The sequence below is a fragment of the Cnephaeus nilssonii genome (assembly GCF_951640355.1).
Source record: "Cnephaeus nilssonii genome assembly, chromosome: 9".
In the NCBI taxonomy this organism is placed as follows: domain Eukaryota; kingdom Metazoa; phylum Chordata; class Mammalia; order Chiroptera; family Vespertilionidae; genus Cnephaeus; species Cnephaeus nilssonii.
Window position 1 is genome coordinate 58,515,760 of NC_137080.1, and position 26,152 is coordinate 58,541,911.

At 40.2% G+C, this 26,152-nt stretch overlaps 1 protein-coding gene across 2 annotated transcripts in view; it reads right to left on the reverse strand.

Annotated features, from left to right (window-relative positions):
* Nucleotides 1-579: 579 nt before the first annotated feature.
* The window catches only part of BCKDHB (branched chain keto acid dehydrogenase E1 subunit beta), a 226,411-nt gene continuing 200,838 nt past the window's right edge, over nt 580-26,152 (reverse strand). The window contains exons 10-11 of one of the 2 annotated variants that reach the window (XM_079781058.1): nt 3,074-3,222; nt 580-1,275 (exon numbers count right to left, since the gene is read on the reverse strand). In XM_079781058.1, the coding sequence (XP_079637184.1) occupies nt 3,082-3,222 (141 nt within the window). In that variant the 3' untranslated portion in view covers nt 580-1,275; nt 3,074-3,081. Of the gene's footprint in view, nt 1,276-1,312; nt 1,616-3,073; nt 3,223-26,152 lie in introns of those variants that run through there. The other variant, XM_079781057.1, reaches the window with a different exon arrangement.

Below are 26,152 nucleotides of genomic sequence, written 5' to 3' on the forward strand. Positions count from 1 at the left end.
GCTTCCTCCAGCTTGAGCCTTTTGTTGCTGCTAATGTTTTTCTTTTCAGCTATATCCTATATAATAAAAGCCTCATGCGCAAATTGACCGAATGGTGGAATGACAATAGGAATGACCGGTTGCTATGATGCCCACTGACCACCAGGCAGCAGACGCTCAACACAGGAGCTGCCCCTGGTGGTCAGTGTGTCACAGGGGGAGCGCTGCTCAGCCAGAAGCCAGGCTCACGGCTGGTGAGCGCAGCAGAGGCAGCGCTAAGGAGCAGCGAGCAGGCGGGTGGATACCCCCTGGAGGGGTCCTGGACTGCCAGAGGGTGCAGGCCGGGCTGAGGGACCTCGTGCCTCAGCCTGGGCCTCTAGTAATAATATAAAGAACAGGGAAAAAATATTTACTTTGTAACATCATGGCAAAAAAACAAAACTACAGCCAAAGCTTGGCTCCTTTATAACTAAGACAGGCTCATGCTGTCCATGAAGAGAGGCAGCATGGCTGATCCTACCTCCATGCTAGGGGAAGAGTGAGCACGCCCATCAGTGCCTTGTGAGGCAAGAGGGAAGGATGAGGGAAAAACATCCCAGAAGTGTTATCAATATACAAACATCCATCTTAGCCGTAAAAATACTAAACCAGGTACAATGAAGTTGAAAAGTCAGCATTTCCAAACATTTCATTTTACTCAGATCTAATTAGCAGGTTAACAATTAAGTCTGTATGAGGGCTAAAAAAATATTAATACTTTCCCTCCCATCTTATAAGTTCATCTGGCTGGGCTAATAATCAAATGAACAGAAACAGATTAACAGGAGAAAAATCAAAGTTTTCATGCACGTGCATGGGAAATTCACATAGGCATGAAGATTTCAAAGACAGTGAGACAACATTGGGTATATAAAACATTTTTGGACAAAGGAAAAAAGGGAGGAACTGGGTCTTAGATTTCACAAGTGACAAAGGGCAATCTGCAGGTAGCTGAGGAAGTGGGGAACATACATGGCAGGAAAATCCTTGCTAGACAACTCAGAAACAACGGGACACAGGGTATCCAGCTAACAGGCACCTGCCTGAAGCCTTCTTGTTTACCACATTAATTCAAGGTAGGCTACGGGAACATCCCAAGGTCTTCCTGAAGCAGGTTTCTCTGTTTGAATCTCTTAGGCAGGAGGAAGGAGGATGGGGAGGGTCAAAGGCTCCCTGAGTCTTGTTTCTTAATAAGCAGCTTAAAATCAATTTCTCAAAAGAGCAATTTCAGGGTAGCAGAATTTTGGTTCCCTTCATCTGCAACAAAAATTCTTTTTACTAATGAAAAAAAAAGACACACAACCTGAAGACCAATCTGATTTTGCTTTATTGAATACTTTCCCCACACCCAATATATACAGATGTAAATAAGTGGAATTTATAAGACTATCATATGAACATTTAAAAAAGTTAATCTAAAACACTCTTAATGGAAATCAATTCATGTGTGTTAATATAATAACTAATTTATAATTTTTAGCCAATATCCATCATGCTTCATTTCATAAAAATTCTATTTTCAAGGAGAGATAAATCTGAGAAAATATAAAAAATTCAGAAAAATATTTCCGTATCTAGTCACAATCTTCCAGTTTTTCTGTAAAAGAAATCAATGACAATTATAGACATATGGGCCACTGTGAATTAAATAAAAAATTTTCTTAATTGCATAACTACTTTCTTTAATGCCATATTTAACTTTTAGTATAGAAAAACCTATGCATCTTTTATCGTATTTTCATAATAGGCTAATATCTTTTGTTGTTTAAAAGGAAATACATACCCAAATTTAAAACTACCACCTAAATATTACCTTCAAAATGGCTACAAGGCATATGGCCACATGTTATTACCTTGACTCTCCATTATGATGGTCCATAGGAGGGAACAAAATGGACAACAAAATGAGGGAGTCCCCTAACCAGTCCTCATGCTACGTGCTCTAGAAGCCAGCTGCTTTCACAGACATTAAGAGGACATCAGAAATAAAGCATCCCCCTCTGCATGTCTGAGAGATGCCAGGGATATGTGGACTAATGGACCTAACTTAATAGTATTCTCAGAATAGAACTCCAAACACTTTGGTGTGGAGATCAGTGGGAAAGAAGGAGGGCATTATTTTCTCTATCTGCACAAATTAAGGTTTCTCTCTCTGGTTCAGGAGAGCTAGCTTTACTACCCACTCACGGAAGGCAGGAATACAGTATTTCTTATCTTTAAAACGTATGGCTGTGTTATTATAGCATTTAATTCCTTCCTACACATTTTTTAATAATTTCAAAATTGCCAAAGACAAAATAAATCAGTGTGTCAGTGACAGCAACTTCTATAGTATTAAAACCCTAAAAACTCACTTAGCAGTGTTTAATAGTATTCCTTGTTGCTAGAATAACATGCTGAAGAAGCATATAAGCACAACTTAGAAAATCATAGTGAATAAATATCATTTACTATCCACAATGTAAAAACATCCACTTGCCAAAAAAATCCTTGTAATGGTGGTTGTGCTGGATATTTTATTGTGTTTTTTCTAAGTAAAAATTTACCTTATAGACAATTCATAGGTTTCCTGTTCAACAAAGTTATTTTTTCAAGTAATATAAAGGCAAATTTCAGAATGTTATGTATGGGTCATCATAGAGTCGAAATCACTAGAGTCCAAACTGATGGTGCTTAAAGGGCCATTTTAAAATAACAGAAATTACCCCTATTGGTGAAGAGTTTAAATAGCTGATAAAAATATAATAGAAATGAGGGTAAAAATTAGAACACAGGGTGTATTTGCAATTAAACCATGGCAGAGAACACCCTCATCTAGTGACTATTCAATGTTAACAAATGCAAGCATCTGTTTTAGAGAAATCAAACAATACACATGCTTACTATGTCTCCATTAAATGCAAATATACTATGAATTTAATTTTAAAGTCCACATTTTGTTCTGGGACTTGCCATTTACCAAAACACAACACAATGATGGCCATTGTTCCTTAGGCAACAGAATATTACTGTCAGGGGCATATGCTAGCTTTTTCAAAATGCAGGGCTGACTTACCTGTATGGTCAATAATTGATCATCTTTCGAAGGGCATCATAGCATTTCCATTTGTCTGGGATATAGAATGGCTCAAAAATGTGAGGAAAGGGTGTGTCATACCCACATACTCTGGATATAGGAGCCTCCAGGTTCAGGAAGCATTCTTCCTGCAGATATGAATACAGGTGGTTAACTGCAAGAAGATATCTTTTTTTTTCTCACAGAAATGAAACATTCCAACTTAAAATACAATTGCATCCAAGGGCATTAAAATAAGTCTATTGTAATGTGACAATAGCAGGTTAAAAAAAGCAGGTCACAAACAGCATGTTTGCCATGATCCCAGTTTTACTTAAAATGTTTTCATATATGTATATGCATGTTATGCCTACATACATATCTATTGTTCACGCCAAACCCGGACTATACCAAACATGCTGTTCTACAAATACAAATGTAAGGCATGACAATCATAACAATATGTTCACAGTAAACTCTGTGGCTTGAAATTAGTCATAGTATGCTTTCTCGTTTCCTGTATTTTTCAAGTTTTATATATAATAAACATAATATTATCATAATAAATGTTTATAATTACTCTATACAGCCACACTGAACTTCCACCGGTTACTTGACTATGTCCCACTCTCTCACTAGCAGGCTTCTGTAGATCCCTTGACCCTTGTCCACTGATCTCCCAGGACCATTGCTCTTTGCCTGACTAATGAGCAAACATTCTCAGGTATCACTTAAGGAGCCGTCTCTGCTGGGAAGTCTTTCTGATACCACCCAGCCCTGCACCACCACCAACAAAGAAAGGACTTCTGCCTGGACTACAGCACTGCACTCAGCACAGTCCACTGTAGCTGCCTAACTGTCTGTCTCCTCGGAGAGACCATGGACTCTGTGAGGCTAGCAACCTGGTGAAAAACTATGGAGTCTCAACTACAGGAAAATCCTGTAGTAAATTATCTTCAGGGGGAAAAACATGTTATAACGGTGACAAATTCAAATTTGAAAACAGAATTTTTAGAGCATTAAAAAAAATCTAAAAAAGAGAGATATATGATTAAACTATTCTTAGGAATATATTAATTTTCTCATTCACAGCTATTACCTGAAATAAAACCTTTGGCTTTTTTTTTTATACACTTGATTTCTACATTGCTTTGCTTCACAAACGATTTGAGGAGATCCACATTTTTCTTACATATTTTACTAACTGCATTTTCACATTAAATTCGAGGGGGAAATTTTACATGAAAGAATCCTGATGCTTGATGCATAATCCCTACCCTCTGTGCATATTTCTTCTAGTGACAAGTATATCAGAGCAGAAAGGACACAGAAACAGGGCAAATTAGCTCCAAAGGGCACCAACTGGCCATTTATACACCCCCCCTGCCTCCAGTAAGCACTGTGACTTACAGTATCCAACACTAAATAAGTGTTAGCTTCTCCTAGCAACAGGAAATCTCAGTATCAACTTGAGAACCTTGCATACATGTGATTTAAAGAGTCACCTAAGAAATTCCACTACTAATAAGCTTAAAAGAAATGACAGATTGAGTGGATTGTTTCTTGATTTCGACAAGTAATTTTAAAGGGATTTAAACTGTCAATTTGGGATTAACTCAGTTTTATTACATTAGTTGACATGGGCTGATTTTCCATCTTCCCTGAATACTGCACTTTTCATACACGAACTATCCATGGATACTGCAAAATACAGAAAATCAAGGGACTAGTCCTGGGAAGCTGGCTTATAACAAAATAATCTGTATTTGTGAAAATCACTCCTTTTAGCAAAATGACTAAAATCATCAAAGCAAAATATTTTTTTCAAATAGCAATGCTTCTAATTCTTCAAGAATGAGAATCACTTTTTACAAGGGTGCATCTATGATGACATGGGCATAGAAAAAGGTCTGCAAGGTCATACTTCAACTATAAACAGTGGTTACCCTTTGATACTGGGAATGGCAGGAGGTGAGAAAGGACTTCACTTCGTACTTCATAAGTATTGTTGGAGATTTTATGACACAGTATTATTTTTGTAATTAAAAGGACTATAGCTTTTTATGTGAATAATAGTTCCTATTTTATGTAATTAACAAACACAAATTTGTTATTTTATATACAGCACTTCCTTAATTTGAAAAAAATTACTGTAAATTATATGGAATTAAATGATTATAACGTATTATATAGAAGTATATAAAATATACTGTAAAAATTATGGAAGATAATTCAAGGACATGGAAGACTGTGATTAATTTTATAAGGCTATTCCCTGAACAAAACAAAAGTTTAAAATTTTAACACTTTGCTATAACTAAAATGTATTAAAGCGATTTAAATGTTTTCTTCCATGGACTTCTGTTAAACTTCTTTAAAAGCAATTGGAAATAAGATGTTTGGTCAGCAGCGGTACACAGTTACTTCCCAATGAACTGGTTCATGTACAAATGATTTATGCGTGGGTAGTCTTTCTTTGTTCTGCATCGGTTTTTGTCTTCATACAGAAGCTGTACACAAAGCAAAACACACACACTCACAAAAGTATTGAATCTCATTGGCAGATTTGTTAGATCAATGTACCCGATTAATCCTCCACAAAGTATCTCTCTCTTTTATTATACACCACAGTATGACACCATAACTATAGAAACCATGTGCTCTATAGTTTCCAAATAACCCATTAATTGTTCTTCTTTTCCATTAATCATATTCTTTTTTGTATTCCATAACACACTCATATTTTAAAAACTGCATTTGATGATTTTTGATTCAGAAATAGTAATCCATAGAAAACTAGGAAGAAATAATTACCTAGCCCACCAGTTATTGTGAGGATTACAGGTAGTATCCAGCACAGGAGTTAAGATGGGAATTATCAGTTGTGGCTTCTCTCCCGGGGGAGCTTGACATGGAAAACACTGACAGATGTGACGGCGAGGTTCCAAAGCAGATCATAGTATAACAGGTAACTAGGGGCAACAGAAGAGAACCCAGAGGAACTTCTCTCCAGCCACTTGTGGTTCAAAGTTTCACCCTGAATCCAGTTAAAAGGACTGAAAGTGAACCCTAAGCCAGTTATGTAGTAACACCTACATATATTTTGTTGTGGTGTGTGCTTTTGCATAAATAATTAGGTATTTAATGAAAAAAGCAGATATTCCTTCCAAAAGCCCCTTGCATGGAATTTTATGTATGGTCTTTGAATTTACTTCTATGTCTTTTTGTAACTATGAGAATTTTCTTTCTACAATCCAATCTAATAAAAGAGTAATATGCAAACTAACCATCACTCCGCTACACCCACAAGCCATGCCCACCAACCACGCCCACTAGCCAATCAAGAGCAAGTATGCAAATTAACCCAAACCAAGATAGCTGCAGCCACTGAGCAAGCAGGAGGGAGGCTTGGGTTTCCCTGGCAATGGAGGAAGCCAAGCTTTCCACATACCCTGGCCGGCCGAGGCCTCCACTCAAGGCTACAAAGTTTCAATTATAGAAGATAAATCCCAACAAAAATGGCGGCAGCCATGGAGCTAGAGAGAGCAGGAGGCTAGGGTTGCCCCTGGCGATGGAGGAAGCCAAGCTTTCCACACACCCTGGCCGGCCCAGGCCTCCGCTTAAGGCTACAAAGTTTCAATTATAGAAGATAAATAAATAGCAACAGAAATGGCTGCCGCCATGGAGCAAGCAGGAGGCTTGGCATCGCTCCAGGCTACAAAGTTTCAATTGTAGAAGATAAATATATCTCAGATACCGGGGCCTCCGCTTGGGTTGCCAGGGGGTGTGGCCAGCCTGCAAACCACCACAGGCCCCTCACCCAGGCTGCCCCATGCCCCAAGGGAACCCCCACCCTGATCTGGGACACCCTTCAGGGCAAACCAGCCGGCCCCCACCCGTGCACCAGGCCTCTATCCTATCTAATAAAAGAGTAATATGCAAATTGACCATCACCCTAACACACAAGATGGCTGCCCCCATGTGGTCAAAGATCCTGCCCCCATGTGGACACAAGATGCCCACCACAAGATGGCCAGCAGAGAAGGGCAGTTGGGAGGGACCAGGCCTGCAAGGAAGGGCAGTTGTGGGCAATCAGGCCAGCAGGGGAGGGCAATTGGGAGGGACCAGGCCTGCAAGGGAGGGCAGTTGGGGGCAATCAAGCCTGCAGGGGAGGGCAGTTAGGGGTGACCAGGCCAGCAGAGGAGGGAAGTTGGGGGCAACCGGGCCTGCAGGGAAGGGCAGTTGGGGGGGACCAGGCCTGCAGGGGAGAGCAGTTGTGGGGGACCAGGCCTGCAGGGGAGGGCAGTTAGGAGTGACCAGGCCTGCAGGGGAGGGCACTTAGGGGGCAAACAAGCTGGCAGGGGAGTGGTTAAGGGGTGATCAGGCTGGCAGGCAGAAGCGGTTAGGGGCAATCAGGAAGGCAGGCAGATGAGCAGTTGGGAGCCAACAGTCCTGGATTGTGAGAGGGATGTTGGACTGCCCATTTATGGCTGCCCGTTTAGGCCTAAACGGGCAGTCGGACATCCCTCGAGGGGTCCCAGATTGGAGAAGGTGCAGGCTGAGCTGAGGGACACCCCCCCGCCCCCGTGCACAAATTTCATGCACCGGGCCTCTAGTATGTTAATAAGAATAGTGACCAGTACACTTTATGATATAGTAGGCACGGTGCTAAATGAGTTTTGTTTTAACCTACTTAATCATTTTATAAATCCATGAGGTAGGTTCTATACTCCATTTCACAGATAAGGAAACCAAGGAGAAGGAACTTGCCCAAGGTCAAATAGCTACATACATAGCCAAGTAAGATTCCAACAAAGCCCATGTTCTTAGTCACTCTTCTATAGTTTTGAAGCACTACTGTTGAGAATAGCAATAATAAGAAAAATAAAATAAAACAGGAATAAATAAGAACAGTGACATGTAAGGCAGACTGGGATTAAGGCTTTGCAAGAGAACCTCGAGAGGCATAACAGGTTAAGTGAAGACACTGAAAACATACTTCAGCATGAAGGAAAGACCAGAGCAATAAGTCGATGGGCCTGCTATCAAGAACCTCCTAGGCCCGTGGTCAGCAAACTGCAGCTCGCAAGCCATATGCGGCTCTTTGGGCCCTTAAGTGTGGCTCTTCCACAAAATACCACAGCCTGGGCGAGTCTATTTTGAAGAAGTGGCGTTAGAAGAAGTTTAAGTTTAAAAAATTTGGCTCTCAAAAGAAATTTCAATCGTTGTACTGTTGACATTTGGCTCTGTTGACTAATGAGTTTGCCGACCACTGTCCTAGGCCATCCTAAATGATTCCAAGAAGCACATCTCAAACTGTTTACACATCAGCCATCTGGCTTGCTGTGCATATTATAACCAGAAAAGGAAGAAGACAATGTGGAAGAATAATTTCAAGTCATAAAAATAATAGACTCAGGCAAAATGAATTCTTTATTGGCCCATTTTCTGTAACAAAACAAATGTATTAGTATCTCACGGAAATTGCAAAAAACAGAGATCCTATAAAGTAAAAATAAAATATGATCCATTATTGTTTTAAGATAGATATTATATATAGGCTTTAAAAAAATAATTGTACTGCAATTATTCCTGTTTTGGTGAATATAATGTAGGTTATACGTATATGTATGTGCATGTAAAGGCACCCATATGAGGGCTTCTGTGGGATCACTCAGGATCACTCAGCACTTAACCCCATTTCCCCATTGAAGTTTGAAGTACATCAACCCTAAATTCTCCTGTCACCACGTCACAGGAGTTACATCACTGAAATCAGTCTCAGGCATTCCACACTGTGGCTTCAGTCACTCTCAACAAACCTTTTTGTTTTTATGGCAGGGCTGATAATATAATTGATACAGCATGGGATTTGGAATTCTGTCTGAAGGGAATCTATGCTCTACTGTGATTTAACATCTCCTAGTCTCTGATTACTCAACAGCAAAATAGAAGTATTAAAAATTCTGCTATAGTATCTTCCTACTGTTTTGTAACACTATTGTCCCCTTGCCTGTTTGCTTCCCTAGATTGTGAAGTAGCCTAGGAGTAGCCTAGTTTCATGCTTGACACATCACAGTGACTCAATAACTGTGAGGTGTTGGTTTTCCTCTTAAGATTTTCCAAGTTATAATAAACACAAGGTATCTGATATGATAGAATAAATCATCATTAAAGACAAGACTCTGGTACACAGAAAAACCAACGGTGAGAAGTAATATCCCTTATAAGCACAGAGCCTGAACAGCTACCATTTATTGGACACTTACTAAGCCTTTTAAAAATGTAAGGAAATACCAAAACTAAATTTAAGTGCTGTATGAGGAAGGAGGGTGGTAACCACTGAGAGCGAGACTGTGGGGCTGCTCTCAGGCCCAGTGCTGCCCCCTGGTGGGAAGCAGGAACCTAGACACTAATTGCCAGTTCCTGAGACTATAGTCAAGAGCTATGGAAATGGTTTTTAAATTTCCTCTAAAAAGAACATAATTTCCAAGCAGTGCTACTATACAAAAGTAGCCTCTCAGTAAGCTACTGGAAGGTTACAAGTAAAAGTAGATAAATTAATGTAATCAAGACATACATACTTCAAAAAACTGAGTCAAGAATAAAGACCATACAATATTATTTATTTTAAAAGCAATCATTTCACTTTTGTTTTTTTAATTTGAGGCAATTCCAGATTCATATTTCTTTCTAAGAACAATATTGGAATAATTTTTATTCAGGTCTTCAATGACATAAAGTTGGAGAAAGCCCACTGTACAAGAATACATGCATATGATCTTAAGTTGAAGTTATGAAATTTAAAGTGAGATAGAAAAATTTAGGTCTCTTATATGTGTTCCTCCTTTCTTAGAGCTGATATTGGCTGATGAAATTCCTTTCCCTGAAAAAATATTGAATGAATTTTTCTAAACATTTAATGGAAAGGCAGAAAAGCAGGACACTGTAATGAGAAACACATCACAAGTCAAGAGAGACATGCACTGCCTATGGGATTACTGGATAAATCAGGATTTTATGTTCCTCCTTGGATCAACGAGAAACATCAGTCCACAACTTATTCTTAAAGTAATAATTCAAAAACTGATTTTTAAGTTACTTTTCAAACAAAAAGATCCAGGTTATACCACATAATTGTTATTATGCCATCATAAACTCTGAGAATATATTTTTGTTTCCAAGAGGGGGGTATGGGAGGGTAAATTAAGCTGTAAATGTAATGAACATTGAACAAGATATATAGATTATAAAGTTATTTCTTCTCTAGGAGAAAACATTAAGAGCTTTTAATTACTTGTGAAAGTGCTGAGTTTTAAAATTAAATTCCAATACCGCTTGGTCCTTGTCTATTATTAACAATAATAAAACAATAGAGACTTTGCTTCTAAATGTAATTAGATGTCTAGATGTCATAATGAGCACTGAAAGAGGTAAACTCTAAAACTATGAGGAAAAACGAATATACCAAAAATATTTGATAGCTTTAAAGTCCATGAACTTAGAAACTTATTTTTGATTAAAAGTTGATTAGTCGTAATTATTTATGTAAGGTTAGACTTCCCCCAGCTTCCAAATATTATCAGAGAATATTGGTTTTAAATCTGTCATGAAAACTTGCCCATAGCCTAAACATGAGTTGTAGCAGATGAGGAAAAATGATTCTGGTGTCTTAAATCATACTTTCTCAGCAAAGGAGTCAAAGAAACCTGGAAAGGCACTCTGTCAGCAATTCCAAACTACTTTCATTTAGTGAATTAAATAAATATAATTTTATTAATGTAAAAATTTTTCATTTAAGCAAATGATTTAAATATTATGTATCATATTTTGAAAAAGCTTAAAACATAAGTTAGTCCATACCAATTTTCTCTAGAGCACAAATTTATGAAATTAATTCTTCAGACAGCAGAGTCCCTAATCTACCCCCAAACTAACAGAACGCTCCCCCAAACATTAGAAATATGTTTATTTTATTTTTCTAATATCACTCACATGAGATACTTTCAGCAAACACTTGTTGATATAAGGTATCTCACTTTTAAAACACAAATGAACCTTTATAACCAAATAAAACAGTATATGACTAATATAATTTTATCCAGATTTGTAGAACACCTGAAACATTACAGTCAAGCCCAACTATTTCAGCAAAACTTCCATGTAAAATCATAATCTTGACTAAATTAAAAGCTGAGATCTCTATTATTCAGCTTCACTGGAATGCATTCAATGCCTGCTGAGTTTTTTTTAAAAAATCCATTTTTTTCCTCTTCAATGCAAATTATTGACAAATTGGGTACAATTGTTGTTTTCTAAGGTTTTTTTCCAGCTACTTAAAGAATGAAACTGAATTCTAAATAGGATTTTCATTTAAATTCCAATTCCATTTTTAAAATGGAAGCTTATTTTCTGAAGTTAGAAATACTATTTCTGATCTAAACAGGTTTCCCTGGATACACTCTAGCTATCTAAAACAAAGTTGGAATATGATATTAAAATATGTGTAGAAATGATTTGTGGTGCAAATTCAATCCTCATGTCAGAACACAAGCATCTTAATGTACACTTATCTATGAATCTCGACACATTAACTGTTCAAATTGAAGTAGAACAAATTTCAGTATCAAAATTTAACATTAAAATCAGTAATTTACTATATAATAGACTGCTTTCTTTTCAAAATGATAGTTTTATAAATTTCATTATTTTTAAAATCAGAAATAAGTGAAAGCAAGTGACAAGTTTCTAGATTTTATCTTACCTAAAATCACTTAAAAATAATAGTGCTCATTAAGGTCTAGGGATGATACTAAATGTTTTATAAATATTAATTCATTTTAATTTTCATAAAAACTAAATTAGCAATCACAAAGGTAAAACCAGCACCGCATCCAAACCACTGTGGTTTTCCAGGTAAACCTATAAAAGCGTGGTTCTGCTTTCAAAGGTTCCCTAGCTACAGCCTTGAGCTATGATCCAAAGCTGCCTCACCATTTTCACCTGAAGAGCACAGTGAGAAACGTGTCTAAAATAATCATTTCTTCATTAAATCTTTCTACAACACATTTGTTTATTTGCTGCAATCAGTCTCCAACAATGTTCTAAGGTTTTAAAAGTTTGAAGTTTAAAGTTTGTGTTTTGTTTTTTTTGAGATATACTATGTGCAAACTTGACATTTAAAATGTACTGTGGCTCCATTGCTTTTGTTAAAATAATTTATATTCAATATAGTAGAAAAAAAAACGGCAATGCTCTCAAATTTCCACAGACCCTGAAGCTTCTTAACTTTTACAGTTCAAAGTCTTCCTATAGAAACAGCATGAACGGCAGCTAAGCTCGAAAGTGAAATTGCTTTCGAATGTGGATACATAACGATAAACAAGCCACTTGCAGCCTTGAGTCATCGCATGAACAAATCGCTCTCTGTAAGGTAGGATTTTTTCTTGGCTTGGCACCAGGAAATTCAAAATACTCCGGCAAAGCAACATTTGAGGATCCTACAAAGCATTCACTTTTTCTGCTTGTTTTTTTCCACGAAATTCTTCATTTAGCATTCCAACACCACTACATGGTGCTCGGAAGGCAGAAATGAATCCTGGCTAAAGCAACCTGATGATTCCTTTGTCTCATGACATGGAAAGTATGTTCTCTTAGAATTTGGGAACTGAACCTGCACTAAACATTTCTGTTAGGAATTGTCAGTCTCCCAGTTTTGCAACCTGTTTTTAAGTTTCAAGACTAATTACAAAACGAAACTACTAGAATAATGATTTCCCTCTATCGGGCACCATCTTTCTAAAAAGTTTGAGAAGCTGAATTTAAAACATAATGCTAAAATATTTTCTATTTTAAAAAATGATATGTTTTTGTTATAATATAGGGTTTTTTTATTGCTTTTCCTTCTATTTAAAAATGTTTGGTTTCTAGTTTGTCTTTTAATTTATGTTTAAAAGAATGCTTGTTAAATAAGGCAAGAAAAAGGGGAAAATCAACTTAATGCCAAAGAGATGCGTCAATGTTTTTACTGAAATTAAACATATTTTTTTTAAAGTTAATCTTGGGTGTCATAGCAACACAGACTTTAAGCTTGCTTTTGCTGAGTGAATAAATCATATTATTTTTCAGCATTTTAATTTGGTCACTGGATCACTGCAATTTTAGTAGGAAAAGCACAGCAGAAATAAATGTTCTAGGCTATCATCAATAATTACAGAGATGTGGTCAAAACCCGTTAATTGAATCCCAGTAGTAGTTGCACTTCCAAAGTTTAATAATGGAACAAATTAACAATGCAAACAAGTTTCTGGCAGCAACCTGATATGAGTAAGGAAAGGCTTATAAATGCTCTCATTATTTATATGAGAATGGCGTTCGCTAACATAATGAATTTGACCTATTCATTAAATCTTGTGATTGTAATTACTGTCTGTATCCAATTAAAATAAAATGCAGAATCCCAAGTAAAATTTCCTCTTTACTATGTTTATATATCTATGTTTCTACCTGCAAAGGTGGTTAACATTTCTTACAAAGAATTTGTTCAGATTGAATGTCAATGCATTTGCATACATACATTTTCATATTATAATTTCAAGAATGGAGAGATATTTCAGAATTAGAGGGTTAAATATAGATGCCTCCCTTTTTGCTCGCAATATTGGGTAAACTGTGTGCTAATCAAAAGAACCCAAGTCTCCATGTATTGAATGCTGGGTATGGTCAAATTTCCATTAAGTCTGATAAAACCACAGATATATTTGCAAGGGGTGATTAGGGGGTGGACCTAGCTCTGGGTACTTTTATAGTTAAGTGTACTATTTATTGCCCAAAGGTACTATTTATTAATAAATTTAGATGAACTAAATTTATAGTTTGTATAAAATGAAAAAGTTTACATAATTTATTTAGACAGACCAGAGCACTGACTTACTATTCTTTTATCTACTTATTTGAGTCTGAACTATATCAATTCAATCAGCTCCCACAATTAGGAATCAGAGGCTAACACACACAGCGCTGACTCTCTGAAAGAGATTGCAGAAGTTTCCCTATGTGTCATATATCACACACAATGATGTGCATCACACACACGGACACTAACAACCAATTCTGTGTTTAATCAACACATTCTGGCGAATATCCACATGGCGGCCTACAGGAAAAGAAATGTTTGTCCATTTGCCTATGGGTTCAGAAAAAGGAGTATGGACATGCATACAAGAGAACAGAAAAGCCAGACATTCACTAAATAGTAACCAAGGAGATGCTCTTATTTAGTAATAAACACGTGTAATTATCTGTATAGTCTCAATCCTTTCAACAAGTCTGTGGTGACACAAGTGAGGCGCTGAGTCTGGCCAGGTTTAAGGTGCTCCCAGTTCTGTTGGTATTTAAACCAGCTATCCTAGTTAATCTCTAGTGTACTGAGAAAGATTTAAGATGAAATAGTGGACCAAAGAGTCTTTCTTGGATACACGGTAATATTTGTATCTAGCATTATCTTTCATTATATCTGTGAAAGAAAAACTGGTTGAACTGTCTGCTTATATTTGTCAAGTCCAATCAAGACTTTAAAAAACTTTAATAAAAAGCTTTAAAAGCCTTTGCTACATCGCTGGTTATGCTGTGTGCCTTGTAGGCTAGACTGGAAATAACTTATAGGCTATAAAAAAATGAGGGGTGGGCTAAATTTGGGCCATGGCCAGAATTTGCTAGCCCTTGCCTTTCAGTAATCATATAAAAGTATGACTTACTCCTTTTTCAGAAGGCATGGACTAGGAGAATTAAGGTGAAAGTAACACAACTTTAAATATATTTCTAGAATTCTTTCTCTTGTTTCACAAGAGCCATGGAGCTCTCCCTTTCTCTGCTGTGTAGGTTTCCAGGAGGCGCAGGAGCAAAAACTGCAAAAAAAAAAAAAAAAAAAAAAAAAGCTAAACAGTTTAGTGCCTCTTTCTTGGGGTGGGGCAGAGAACAGATGGGTCTTTTAAATTAGGATTACAGTAGGTTAGGCTCGGATTTATGTTTGCTCCTTTTAGGTACTTGCTGGGAAGACGTGCAAATGAGGGGGAGGGTGGACATGAGTGGACTTGTTTCTGTTTTGTTACTAGCAGCTTGCTGGAGTGCAGGGCGTGAGCTGTCACTTTGAGTCCTGAAGCGGTGAAGTCTCAGGAAAACTGGGTGTTCAACCTATGGTGGGCTCTAAGTTTAAATAAAAGAATCAAAGTGCTCCACTAGGAAATTTAATTAGCTCCCTTTCATTTATTTCCGTTATCTATGATAGAAATTACATGAGCTTAGGCAGCGATGTAATCTGATAAGAATGTTATACCTTTTTGATAGATTAGAAAAATATTTTAAATGAACATAGGTTACAAATTTTATCCTAGCCTTAACTTAAATGGGAATATGAAACTCAATCCTCTCCTCCCAATAAATACTTATAGCTATTCCCACAGTTAACTCACTTTGTAGAAATCTAAAACCACAGAAGAAAATTTCTGAAGTATTTCAATAAATGTCTCTTAAGAATAAAATTTTTATGCAGTTAAAACAACAGACAACAGATAAGACATTGCAATTAAATTAATCTTACATTAAAATGTACATTTAAGTGCGGTATGGATTTCCCTGTCTCAGACTGTGCTTGCCAGCTTCGATTAGTGGTTATTGGCAGTCTCCACAGCTGAACTGGGGTGTTTATTAATAGCTGTGGGCTCTCACATTATAAGTGCAAAGCTAGTTACACACATATAAGTGCGGTCGTGGCTGTGCGCACATGGGCCCATCCCCGTGGACGGAAACAGATGGGTCCCAGTTGTCAGGACAAGCATTTCAGTCATCCCTGGGAAAGTATTGCTTTTAAAAGTGCGATTAAAAAAACATGTAATATAACTGGGTTACGATGCATTAGAATTTCATCATTTTCAATTCCCAGTTCCCTAAATGAGCATGCATATATTTGACATACAAATCACCAACCCACAAGGATTTTCCTTGGGTTTCCTCAAATACTGATTATGTAGCAAATCTAACTAAGTACATATGATTCACTTCAGCAGTAGGTGCTTCGGTTACCTCAGAATTGCCAAAAGGGATCTAAAGTGTCTACTAGTATTCTCCCTCCAAAACAATCATGCTGTGCGCCAAACTGATACCGTTCAACACAGCTGCAGAGCAAATGTGCAGTCTCGGTCCTGTAAACACAGTGTTCACACATCAAGCTGCCTGTGAGCAATTTCAAGTTCAGAACTACCGATGGCAGGTTTATATTACTGTTGTACAATTATTATACGTGAGTATTAGTCACTTAGCACATTTCTTTAATGCCACGACTCCCCTCTACCTCAGAACACTTGCTGAACTCTGAAACCCCAAATATTGATAAATACATTTGATAGGCATCTTGTTGAATTGGTTTTCAAGTCTATAGATCACATGAAAAAGAGTAAAGGTTGTTTGAGTGTTTGCAAACATATTAATGAAATAATTAACGTGCAATATATTTAACCTCATTCTTGAAGAGAATCAAATATATTGTGTTTATTATAAATGCTTTTCTTTTCATTAAAGAAGGTGATTGTGCAAAACAAACCCTACGGACAAATCTGAGCTACAGAAATGTAACTACTTTTATTTCAGTAAAACAATTTCCATGGAAGGAAATTCTTTTCAGAGGGGCTTTCCAAACAGGGTGGGTTGCCGGATGCTTAAGGCCATGACCGCATTCCCTCGGAGACTGTTAGATTACTATGGCAACTCCCCTTTCTCTATCAATAAGCAACAGCTCTGAGCACTAATATTCGGGCGAAGGTGACTTTTTCTGTGGCGATAACAATATGAACTAGTTTCAAGACTAAAACATACCACTTTTGTGCAAAACAAACAATATGTTTGCTAACTGAATTATTTCACTAGAATTCAGCTTTATAACAAATGCAAAATTAGTGAAATCAGCCATTGTATTCCAGTTTCAAAACAAGATAAAATGTGTGATGCAAGGAATCTAAGAATGTTACAGCCAGAGTGGGCTATGTGTGTAGGTCCAGGCAGAAGAAGAAAATCTGTCTCCAGGGAGCAAATGACACATAAGAAGCAAAACTGACAAGAAAACAACATATGCTTCCACGCAGCTATTGGAGTTTCTTAAAAGAAACAACATTTTCAATGGTTATATTTATCTGTGGTTGTTTCCAGATATCTAAGTATTACTGTGCAGAGTAATAAAGAAATTTATTACTTTTATTAACTTAAATACACCCCCCACCCCCCACCCCCATTTAGGAAGGCTTTTTTGCCAGCTTTGTCTTCACTGGCTCAAGTACCAACAGGGAAATCTTTGAGTTGTATCTTAAGGTAGGTGTGCAAAACCAACATTGCAAAGTGTCATGTACCTTGGTTTTCACAGTCCACTGCATTGGGGGTATAATACCTGACACAGAGCAGGCATCAGTAAGCAATTGCTGACCAGATAACTCCAGTTTTGACTTCTGTTCTGATTCACTCTGGGGCATTAATGAGCTTAGTCACTGATGAGGCAAAAAATCAGCAAGACAGAAAGTGGGGTGTGGAGATTTTTACCACTTAGCAATTACTGCACACTGTCTTATTCATCTACCAGACTCCACACTGTTACCATTGTGATCATGTCCCTCCCCTAGTTAGAAGTTTTTCTTGGCTCCCTGAAGCTTCTTCTTTATTTATACCTACTTCCCTCACAACCCAGTACAGACATGCACAGGCCTACCTCCATTGCAAAGCTTACTATTTTATAACATACTAGAGGTCCAGTGCATGAAATTCATGCACGGGGAAGTGGGGGTGTCCCTCAACCCAGCCAGTACCCTCTGCAATCTGGGACCACTCGAGGGCAGTCGGACAATCCCTCTCACAATCCAGGACTGCTAGCTCCCAACCTCTTGCCTGCCTGCCTGCCTGCCTGATTGCCCCTAACCGCTTCTGCTTGCCAGCCTGATCACTCCCTAACCACTCCCCTGCCAGCCTGATTGAGATGCCTAACTGCTCCCCTGCTGGCCCCATTGCCCCTAACTGCCCTCCCCTGCTGACCTGGTCGCCCCTAACTGTCCTCCCCTGCAGGCCAAGTCGCCGCCAACTGCTCTCCTCTGCTGGCCGGAACCCCCAACTGCCCTCCCCTGCCTGTGTTCCCCCCAACTGCCCACTCCTGCAGGCCTGGTCCCCCCCAACTACCCTCCCCCTGCAGGCCTGGTCCCTCCCAACTGCCCTCCCTTGCAGGCCTGGTCCCTCCCAACTGCCCTCTCCTGCAGGCCTGGTCGCCCCCAACTACCCTCCCCCTGCAGGCCTGGTCACCCTCAACTGCCCTCCCCTGCAGGTCTGGGTCCCCCCTCAACTGTCCTCCCCTGCAGGCCTGGTCACCCCCAACTGCCCTCCTCTGCCAGCCTGGTCACCCCTAACTGCCCTCTCCTGCAGGCCTGATCGCCCCCAACTGCCCTCCCCTGCTGGCCTGATCGCCTCCAAATGTCCTCCCCTGCTGGCCTGATCACCCACAACTGCCTTCCCCTGCTGGCCTGGTTGCCTGCAACTGCCCTCTCCTGCAGGCCTGGTCGCCCCCAACTGCCCTCCCATGCTGGCCTGATCGCCCCCAACTGCCCTCCCATGCTGGCCTGATCGCCCCCAACTGCCCTCCCCTGCGGGCCTTGTCCCTCCCAACTGCCCTCCCTTGCAGGCCTGGTCCCTCCCAACTGCCCTCCCTTGCAGGCCTGGTCCCTCCCAACTGCCCTCCCTTGCAGGCCTGGTCCCTCCCAACTGCCCTCCCTTGCAGGCCTAATCCCTCCCAACTGCCCTCCCCTGCAGGCCTGGTCCCCCATAACTGCCCTCCCCTCCTGGCCATCTTGTGGTGGCCATCTTGTGTTCACATGGGGGCGGCCATCTTTGACCACATGGGGGCAGCCATCTTATGTGTTGGAGTTATGGTCAATTTGCATATTACCTCTTTATTATATAGGAAAGCCTCTATTCTCAAACTCTGATTTTCCTATCCCCTGCTATCTTCACAGGGTCCACGTTTCAAATTCAGCTCAAATACCCTTTTCAGGAAGCCTTCAGGACCTTAACCATTTGCACTCGCTTGCTTTTTTCATTGAGCTGCTACCGATGCTAACCGTGTCAAGTCACACTCGACATCTGAGTGCAAAAGGTTAATATTGATTTTTCAAAATTCACTTACTCAATCATTTGCCAATTAAATATTTCAGAGCCCACAATGTCCCTACCTCCACGGAGTTCTATATTATAGTGGGGGAAATAGATATGAGGAAGTCCTAGAAAGGACATCCACAGAGGTTTGCAGTAGACATAACAGCAAGCTCTTAGTAATAGAGTGCTCAGGGAAGGTGTTAAAATAAGTAGAAACACATGGAGGCAGAAAAGAGCCTGATGTGATCTAGAGGTGGAGAGAAAGCCCTTGGACCTCAGCATAGACAGGAGGGAAGAGTGGACCACAAGGAGCAACAACAGAGCAATGAAAGGGAGAAGGAACAGCCAGGTGGCCAAATGGCCGACAGACCAGCCTGACAGGGACAGATGGTTTTCATATTTTATATATCTACTAGGGGCCCAGTGCACAAATTCGTGCACCTTGAAAGGAACTGTGGGCCTCAAGGCTGCAGTAGGCACAGGGGCATGTCTCGGCCCATCCTCTGTGCCCCCACCTGGCCCCTCCCTCCATGGCCCCTGGTCCCGTCTGCTGGCAGCCCCACCCAGCGCGGAGCAATTGGGGCCGGCACCGGTAGCGGGTGCAAGCAGTGGCTCTGGTGCCGGCTGTTGGTGTAAGCGGGGCCAGCCCTGGCAGTGGGTGCAAGTGGCGGCAGTGGGTGCAAGTGGTGCCAGCAGCAGGTGGGAGAGCCGGGCAGGACCACGGTGCGTGGGAGCAAAGAATTTTCAGTAACCACCAGAGGCTCGCCCTGATGACAGCAACCTGTGCCCCACCTTGGTCTGGCGCCCCTGCTCACCTGCTCTACCATCCTGCCACCCACCATGTTCTGCATATGCCCCCTGGTGGTCAGCGCATGTCATAGCGACTGTTTGTTTGGTTGTTCCTGTTGTTTTGCAGTTCAGTCGATTTGCATATTAGCCTTTTATTATATTGGATATGTCACAGAGCAGATGCAAGAGTGCCTACTGCGAGTTACAAGATTCTCCAGGTGAATCAGGTTCATTTACAGGAAATCCAATATATCTTTAGAGATGAATACCAGGGTTGCTGAGAATATCAGTGAGATAAGAAACAACATGGGTTGAGGGTACTAAGTCACCAAGATGAGTGGACCACTTTTTTTGTGTAATTTAGGGGAAATTATCATTGCATTCAGTAAAAAATGTTTTAAGGATCAACACCAAAATGCCCATCTCTGAGGAAGTTAGAAAAATAAAAATAAGGGCTTTAAAATTGGAAGTACTTTACTATAGTTTGCAATTAACTGGAATCCTTTCTTGGCTAGTGTTCAAATGCCTTTCCTCTTCTAGTAATCTATTTATTACCATATCCAGTGTCTTAATGATAATAACAATTTCCCATATACTCACACTACTGATTTCCTCTTCTTATTTCTTATCTCTGCATCTCTCTCAGGGTTTTTTTATGATTATGTATTGTAAAGAAAAGGCTCAAAATTGAGTAACCTAGCAACGTGCACAAATATCCTATTTTTATAAATGGTATCTATTATTCCTTTGGTAAGGAGTAGGAATTCACTGCAGACTGAAACAGATTTTCATATGCTTTATCTAGGGGCGGTAGAAAAAAACCTCTCTCTCCCCCACCCCCAATACAGCAAATTCTGAGCTAGTCCCACAATAATTCGCCACCCAGCAACTCAGGGTGATTGTCAGGGTAATCTAAAAATGAAGGCAAAGTATAACTAGGAAATGTTCTAGGTACCCAGTTATACAAAGTGCAAATACTTCTATTTGCTTAGCATTTATTATAATACTGATTTATAAAACTTTAGATTGTTTGACAATTCTATCATTTGGAATCATTAATTGAAATCTCCACATACAGACTAATTTCTTATAAAGTTTAAGTAAATTCTAATTAGTTATCTTTTCATGCTGTGAAAAAAATGTTTCCTTTGTGAAATAAAGTATGACAAAACATCTCAATTTCTTTGATTTTCAGACTCATGCTATATAGGAAAGTGGAGAATGTGGGTCCTTGCCTGACTCTGTTACCAGCAGGGTAAGTGACAGGACAGCATGGCTCTAGCTTCCATTCAATCATCCACACTGCCAATGTGCGTTGAACAGCATGATAACGAAGGAAATCAAACTCCAGTCGCTGAAAAAGTAAATGCCTCCTGGCTCCTGAGAGCAGAAGTCATCGGAGCATACAATGTCTGGCACAGCAGTAAGTCTGAGGTTGACCTGAAAACTTCCAGTTTTCACTTATCTTCATATTTCTCAAGCTGGGAGGAAGGCAAGGGTTTAATAATCGTAGCCCTTCAATACTGATAACAGAAGCCAGCAGATTTTGAACAAAAAGAATTTTACCTCTGAATTTCTGACAAAGCTTGAACTCAGGTGGTTGTCAGCTGATCAATTTGATACACAAATGGAAAAAAATGACTAAATATAGATGATCACAAAACCAAAACAAAATAAACTCACAATAACAACACAGAAACTAAAAGAGAGTGAAACAAAGAAACAAAAGAAAGCCAAGGACCTTAAGAAGTCACAAAATGCTTTTTGTTTATGGTTAATTATGAATAAATACTGAAAGGGGTAACTTCATAGTAATGAGATTAAAAAGTACATGAGACTTCCGATTAAGATGGACACATAGGTAAATGCGGTACTTGCCTCTTCCCACAACTACATCAAATACTTGATCCTCCCACAATCACATCAACGTTACAACTCAACTACAGAACAACCATCATTCAGAACTGCATGAAATCGAACTGAATGGAAGTCCTACAACTATAGAATTAAAGAAGCCACATAGAGACTAGAAGAAGGGGCAGAGACTTGGAAAGGGCTGGTCCCACACACACGTGTCGAGGATTTATTTTATTTTATTGATTTTTCACAGAGAGGAAGGGATAGAGAGAGAGGGTTAGAAACATTGATGAGAGAGAAACATCAATCAGCTGCATCCTGCACACCTCTAACTGGGGATGTGCCTGCAACCAAGGTACATGCCCTTGACCAGAATCGAACCTGGGACCCTTGAGTCCGCAGGCCGACGCTCTATCCACTGAGCCAAACCAGTTAGGGCCGTCTCGAGGATTAAAATCAGGAGAGATCTTGGCTGTGGAAGTCCCCCCTGAGGAGTAAAGGGTATAAGCCCCACACCAGCCCTCCAATTTCAAGTGTACCAACATTCACATTATGGTAGTGCCAGGAAGAGAAGTCCCCATAACTTCTGGTTATAAAAACCAGTGGAGATTGTGGCTAAGTGAAATGGAGGACTGCTGGAGTCCCAAGCAGTTCTTCTTAAAGGGCCCTCAGATAAACTTACTCAGATGCACTCCCTCTGAGCTCCAGCGCTGGGGCAGTAGCTCAAAGGCACCAGGAACATATGAGAAGGAACTGAAGTGCCTGGTATCAAGAATAGAGCTAGAGGGGCAACTTTCTGCCAGATATAAATGCTGGCAGATGCCATTATTCCTTTTGTGAGAACTTTGCCCCACAGAGCCAGTGGGAGGGTTGGGGTGGGCATCCTATCCGAGTCTCCATCAACCTGGCTCACACTGTTCACCCCTCCCTGGTGATTCCCTGAGACCACACCCCACCAACTTGCAAGCCCACCCAAGCTGTTTCCAATGGCTTTTCTATGTGAATAGCCTATCTTGACACATTCTTCAGACTTTCCTAAAAACCTATATAATAAAAGCCTAATATGTAAATAGCCCAAATGACAGAACAACTGGTGGAATGACCAGTCGTTATGATGCGCACTGACTACCAGGGGGCAGATGCTCAATGCAGGAGCTTCCCCCAGTCCACAGGCCCCATCCGGCAGCAGTGGCAGGGCTGGTGAACCAGTGGCACCAGGCCAGCCAAGGTGGGTGCCAGCAGGGCCCCCCCCCAATCACCCCACCAGTCACCTCGTAGAGGGAGGTGACTGACGGTGGCAGTGGGGGGCAGGGCCGGCAAGCAGGCGGCACCAGGCCAGCCATGGCGGGTGCAAGCAGGGGCCTTGATCACCCCGCCGGTCGCCCTACAGATTGGCCCTGATCACTGGCCAGGCCTAGGGACCCTATCCAAGCACGAATTTCATGCACTGGGCCTCTAGTCTCAAATAAGCAATATCTGAACTCAGCAAGCCCCATATCTCTTGCTAAGTGGTCCCAGGCCCTGCACTAGGAGCCACTGGCTTTGGCTGGCAGCTTGGTCTTGCCTGGGCACTTCTAACTCCAGCACAAGTAGCAGCATCTACAGATAGTTTTGTAGCTCATGCTGGGATGAATTTGGTCTGCACCTCCGAGGAGGCCCAGTGGAGCACAAACAACAGAACTACCGAATGTTGAAACACCAACCAACCACCTCCACAAGTGACACACTCAAGGGGTGGACTCAGCAGGCACCAGTGCTCCGCTGAAGTAAGTCCTGCTCTTGGGAGGGCTCCCTGCACAGGTGATCCTCCACAGTGGTCCATGGTTGCAGCCACTACTTGTAGCTGATTGACCTGGGGGCAAATCCTTCCCATCAAGGTGCCATCAGCAATCAAGACTCAATTACAACATGAAGGTGTACACAGCCCACATAAGAATGATGGTGGGGGGGGGGGGTGCACCTGGAGTGCCCAGCTTGGGTAATTGGAAAGGCTATACCACTGGACCATATAGAACACCTATACATAAGGCCACTCTACCAAGCCCAAGAGGCACAGTAGCTCCACCTAATATAGAGAAATAAAGAGAGAGGCTGTCAAAATGAGGAGACAAAGAAATGTCCCAAATGAAAGAACAAAACAACACTCCAGAAAAAGAGCTTAAGAAAATGGAGACAAGAAATCTACTAGATGCAGAGTTCAAAACATTGGTTATAAGGATGCTCAATGAACTTAATGAGAACTTTCAACAGCATAAAAAAGAACATGGAAATCATAAAAAAAGAACCAGTCCTGCCCTAGCTGGTTTGGCTCAATGGATAGAGCATTAGCCTGCGGACTGAAGGGTCCCAGGTTCGATTCCGGCCAAGGGCACATACCTGGATTGCAGGCTTGATCCCCCAGTAGGGGGCGTGCAGGAGGCAGCCAATCAATGATTCTCTCTCATCATTGATGTTTCTATCTCTCTCTCCCTCTTCCTTCCTCTCTAAAATCAATAAAATACATTTTTTTTAAAAAATGAACCAGTCCAAAATGAAAGATACACTAACTGAAATGAAGAATAATTTATAGGGAATCAACAGTAGAGTAGATGAACCTGAGAATCAAATTGGTAATTTGGAATATAAGAAAGCAAAAAAGAGCAGAAAGAAAGAAGAATCCAAAAAAGTGAAGGTAGTGTAGGGAGCCTCAGGGACAATTTCAAGTGTACCAACACTCACATTAGGGGGGTACCGAAAGGTAACCAGAGAGAGCAAGAAATTGAAAACCTACTTGAAAAAAATGACAGAAAATTTTCCTAACACAGTGAAGGAAATAGACACACAAGTCCAGAAAGCGCAGAGAGTCCCAAACAAGAAAAACCCCAAAAGATCCACACCAAGACACATCATCCCAATTAAAATGCAAAAGGTTAAAGACAAAGAAAGAATCTTAAAAGAGCATGAGAAAAGCTGTTACCTAAAGGGAGCTCCCATAAGACTATCAGTTAATTTCTCAACAGAAACTGTGCAGGCCAAAAGGGAGTGACAAGAAATATTCATGTGCCTGCAACCAAGATTGCACTACCCAGCAAAGCTATCATTCAGAATTGAAGTACAGATAAAGAGCTTTCCAGATAAGAAAAAGCTAAAGGAGTTCATCACCAGCAAACCAGTATGACATGAAATGTTAAGAAAAAGATAAAACAGCCCTAGCTGGTTTGGCTCAGTGGATAGAACGTTGGCCTACGGACGAAAGGGTCCTGGGTTTGATTCCAGCCAAGGGCACATGCCCAGGTTGCAGGCTCGATCCCCAGTGGGGAGCATGCAGGAGGCAGTCAATCAATGATTCTCTCTCATCAATGATGTTTCTATCTCCCTCTCCCTTCCTCTCTGAAATCAATAAAAGAAATATATATTTTTTAAAAAGTATAAGATAAAACCTATGAACAATAAAATGGCAATAAGTACAGACCTATCAGCATTGAATCTAAAAACAAAGTAAATGAACACGCAGAACAGAAACAGACTCATAGATATAGAGAACATTTTAAAAGTTGGGGTGGAAAAAGTACATGAGAGTTGGCCATATTGGTGAAAATAATCAAATCATCATAAACAAAATGAACAAGAAAAGACATCGTCAAAAGTGTCAAAATCTCTATAATAGGGAGTGAAGGTGGGAAAACACTATTTCTTTTGTAATTAGAATCCAGAAAGTTTGAACCCTGAGGTTAAAAGGTAAAGGGAAGATCAGAACCTCTAGGAAATGGTAAGATTTACAGATTTAGTAAAGCCAGCAAAGGACAGACTGGAAGAAAATATTTGTAAACTACATATCTGACATATCATGAATCATAACATATGTAAACAATTCTTAAAACTCAACAGTTAAAAGAAAAAGAAATGATCTCATTTAGAAAAGTAGGAAAAGACTGAAACAGACATTTCACCAAAGAGGGGATAGATGACAAATAAGTACATAAAAAGATGTTCAACCTCATGAGCTATTAGGGAAATAAACATTAAAACCACAATGTGATATTACTACAGATCTACTGGAACAGAAAAATAATGATAGTGACAACACCAAGCTCAGGGAAAAGCATGGTGATCTCACATATATCACCGGAGGGAATGTAATATGGTACTGCCACTCTGGAAAATAACTTGGCAGTTTCTTATAAAACTAAACATGCACACACATACCATATGACCCAGCAATTTCACACTCTTGGGCATTTATCCCACAGAAATAAAAACTTATATCCACACAAAAAT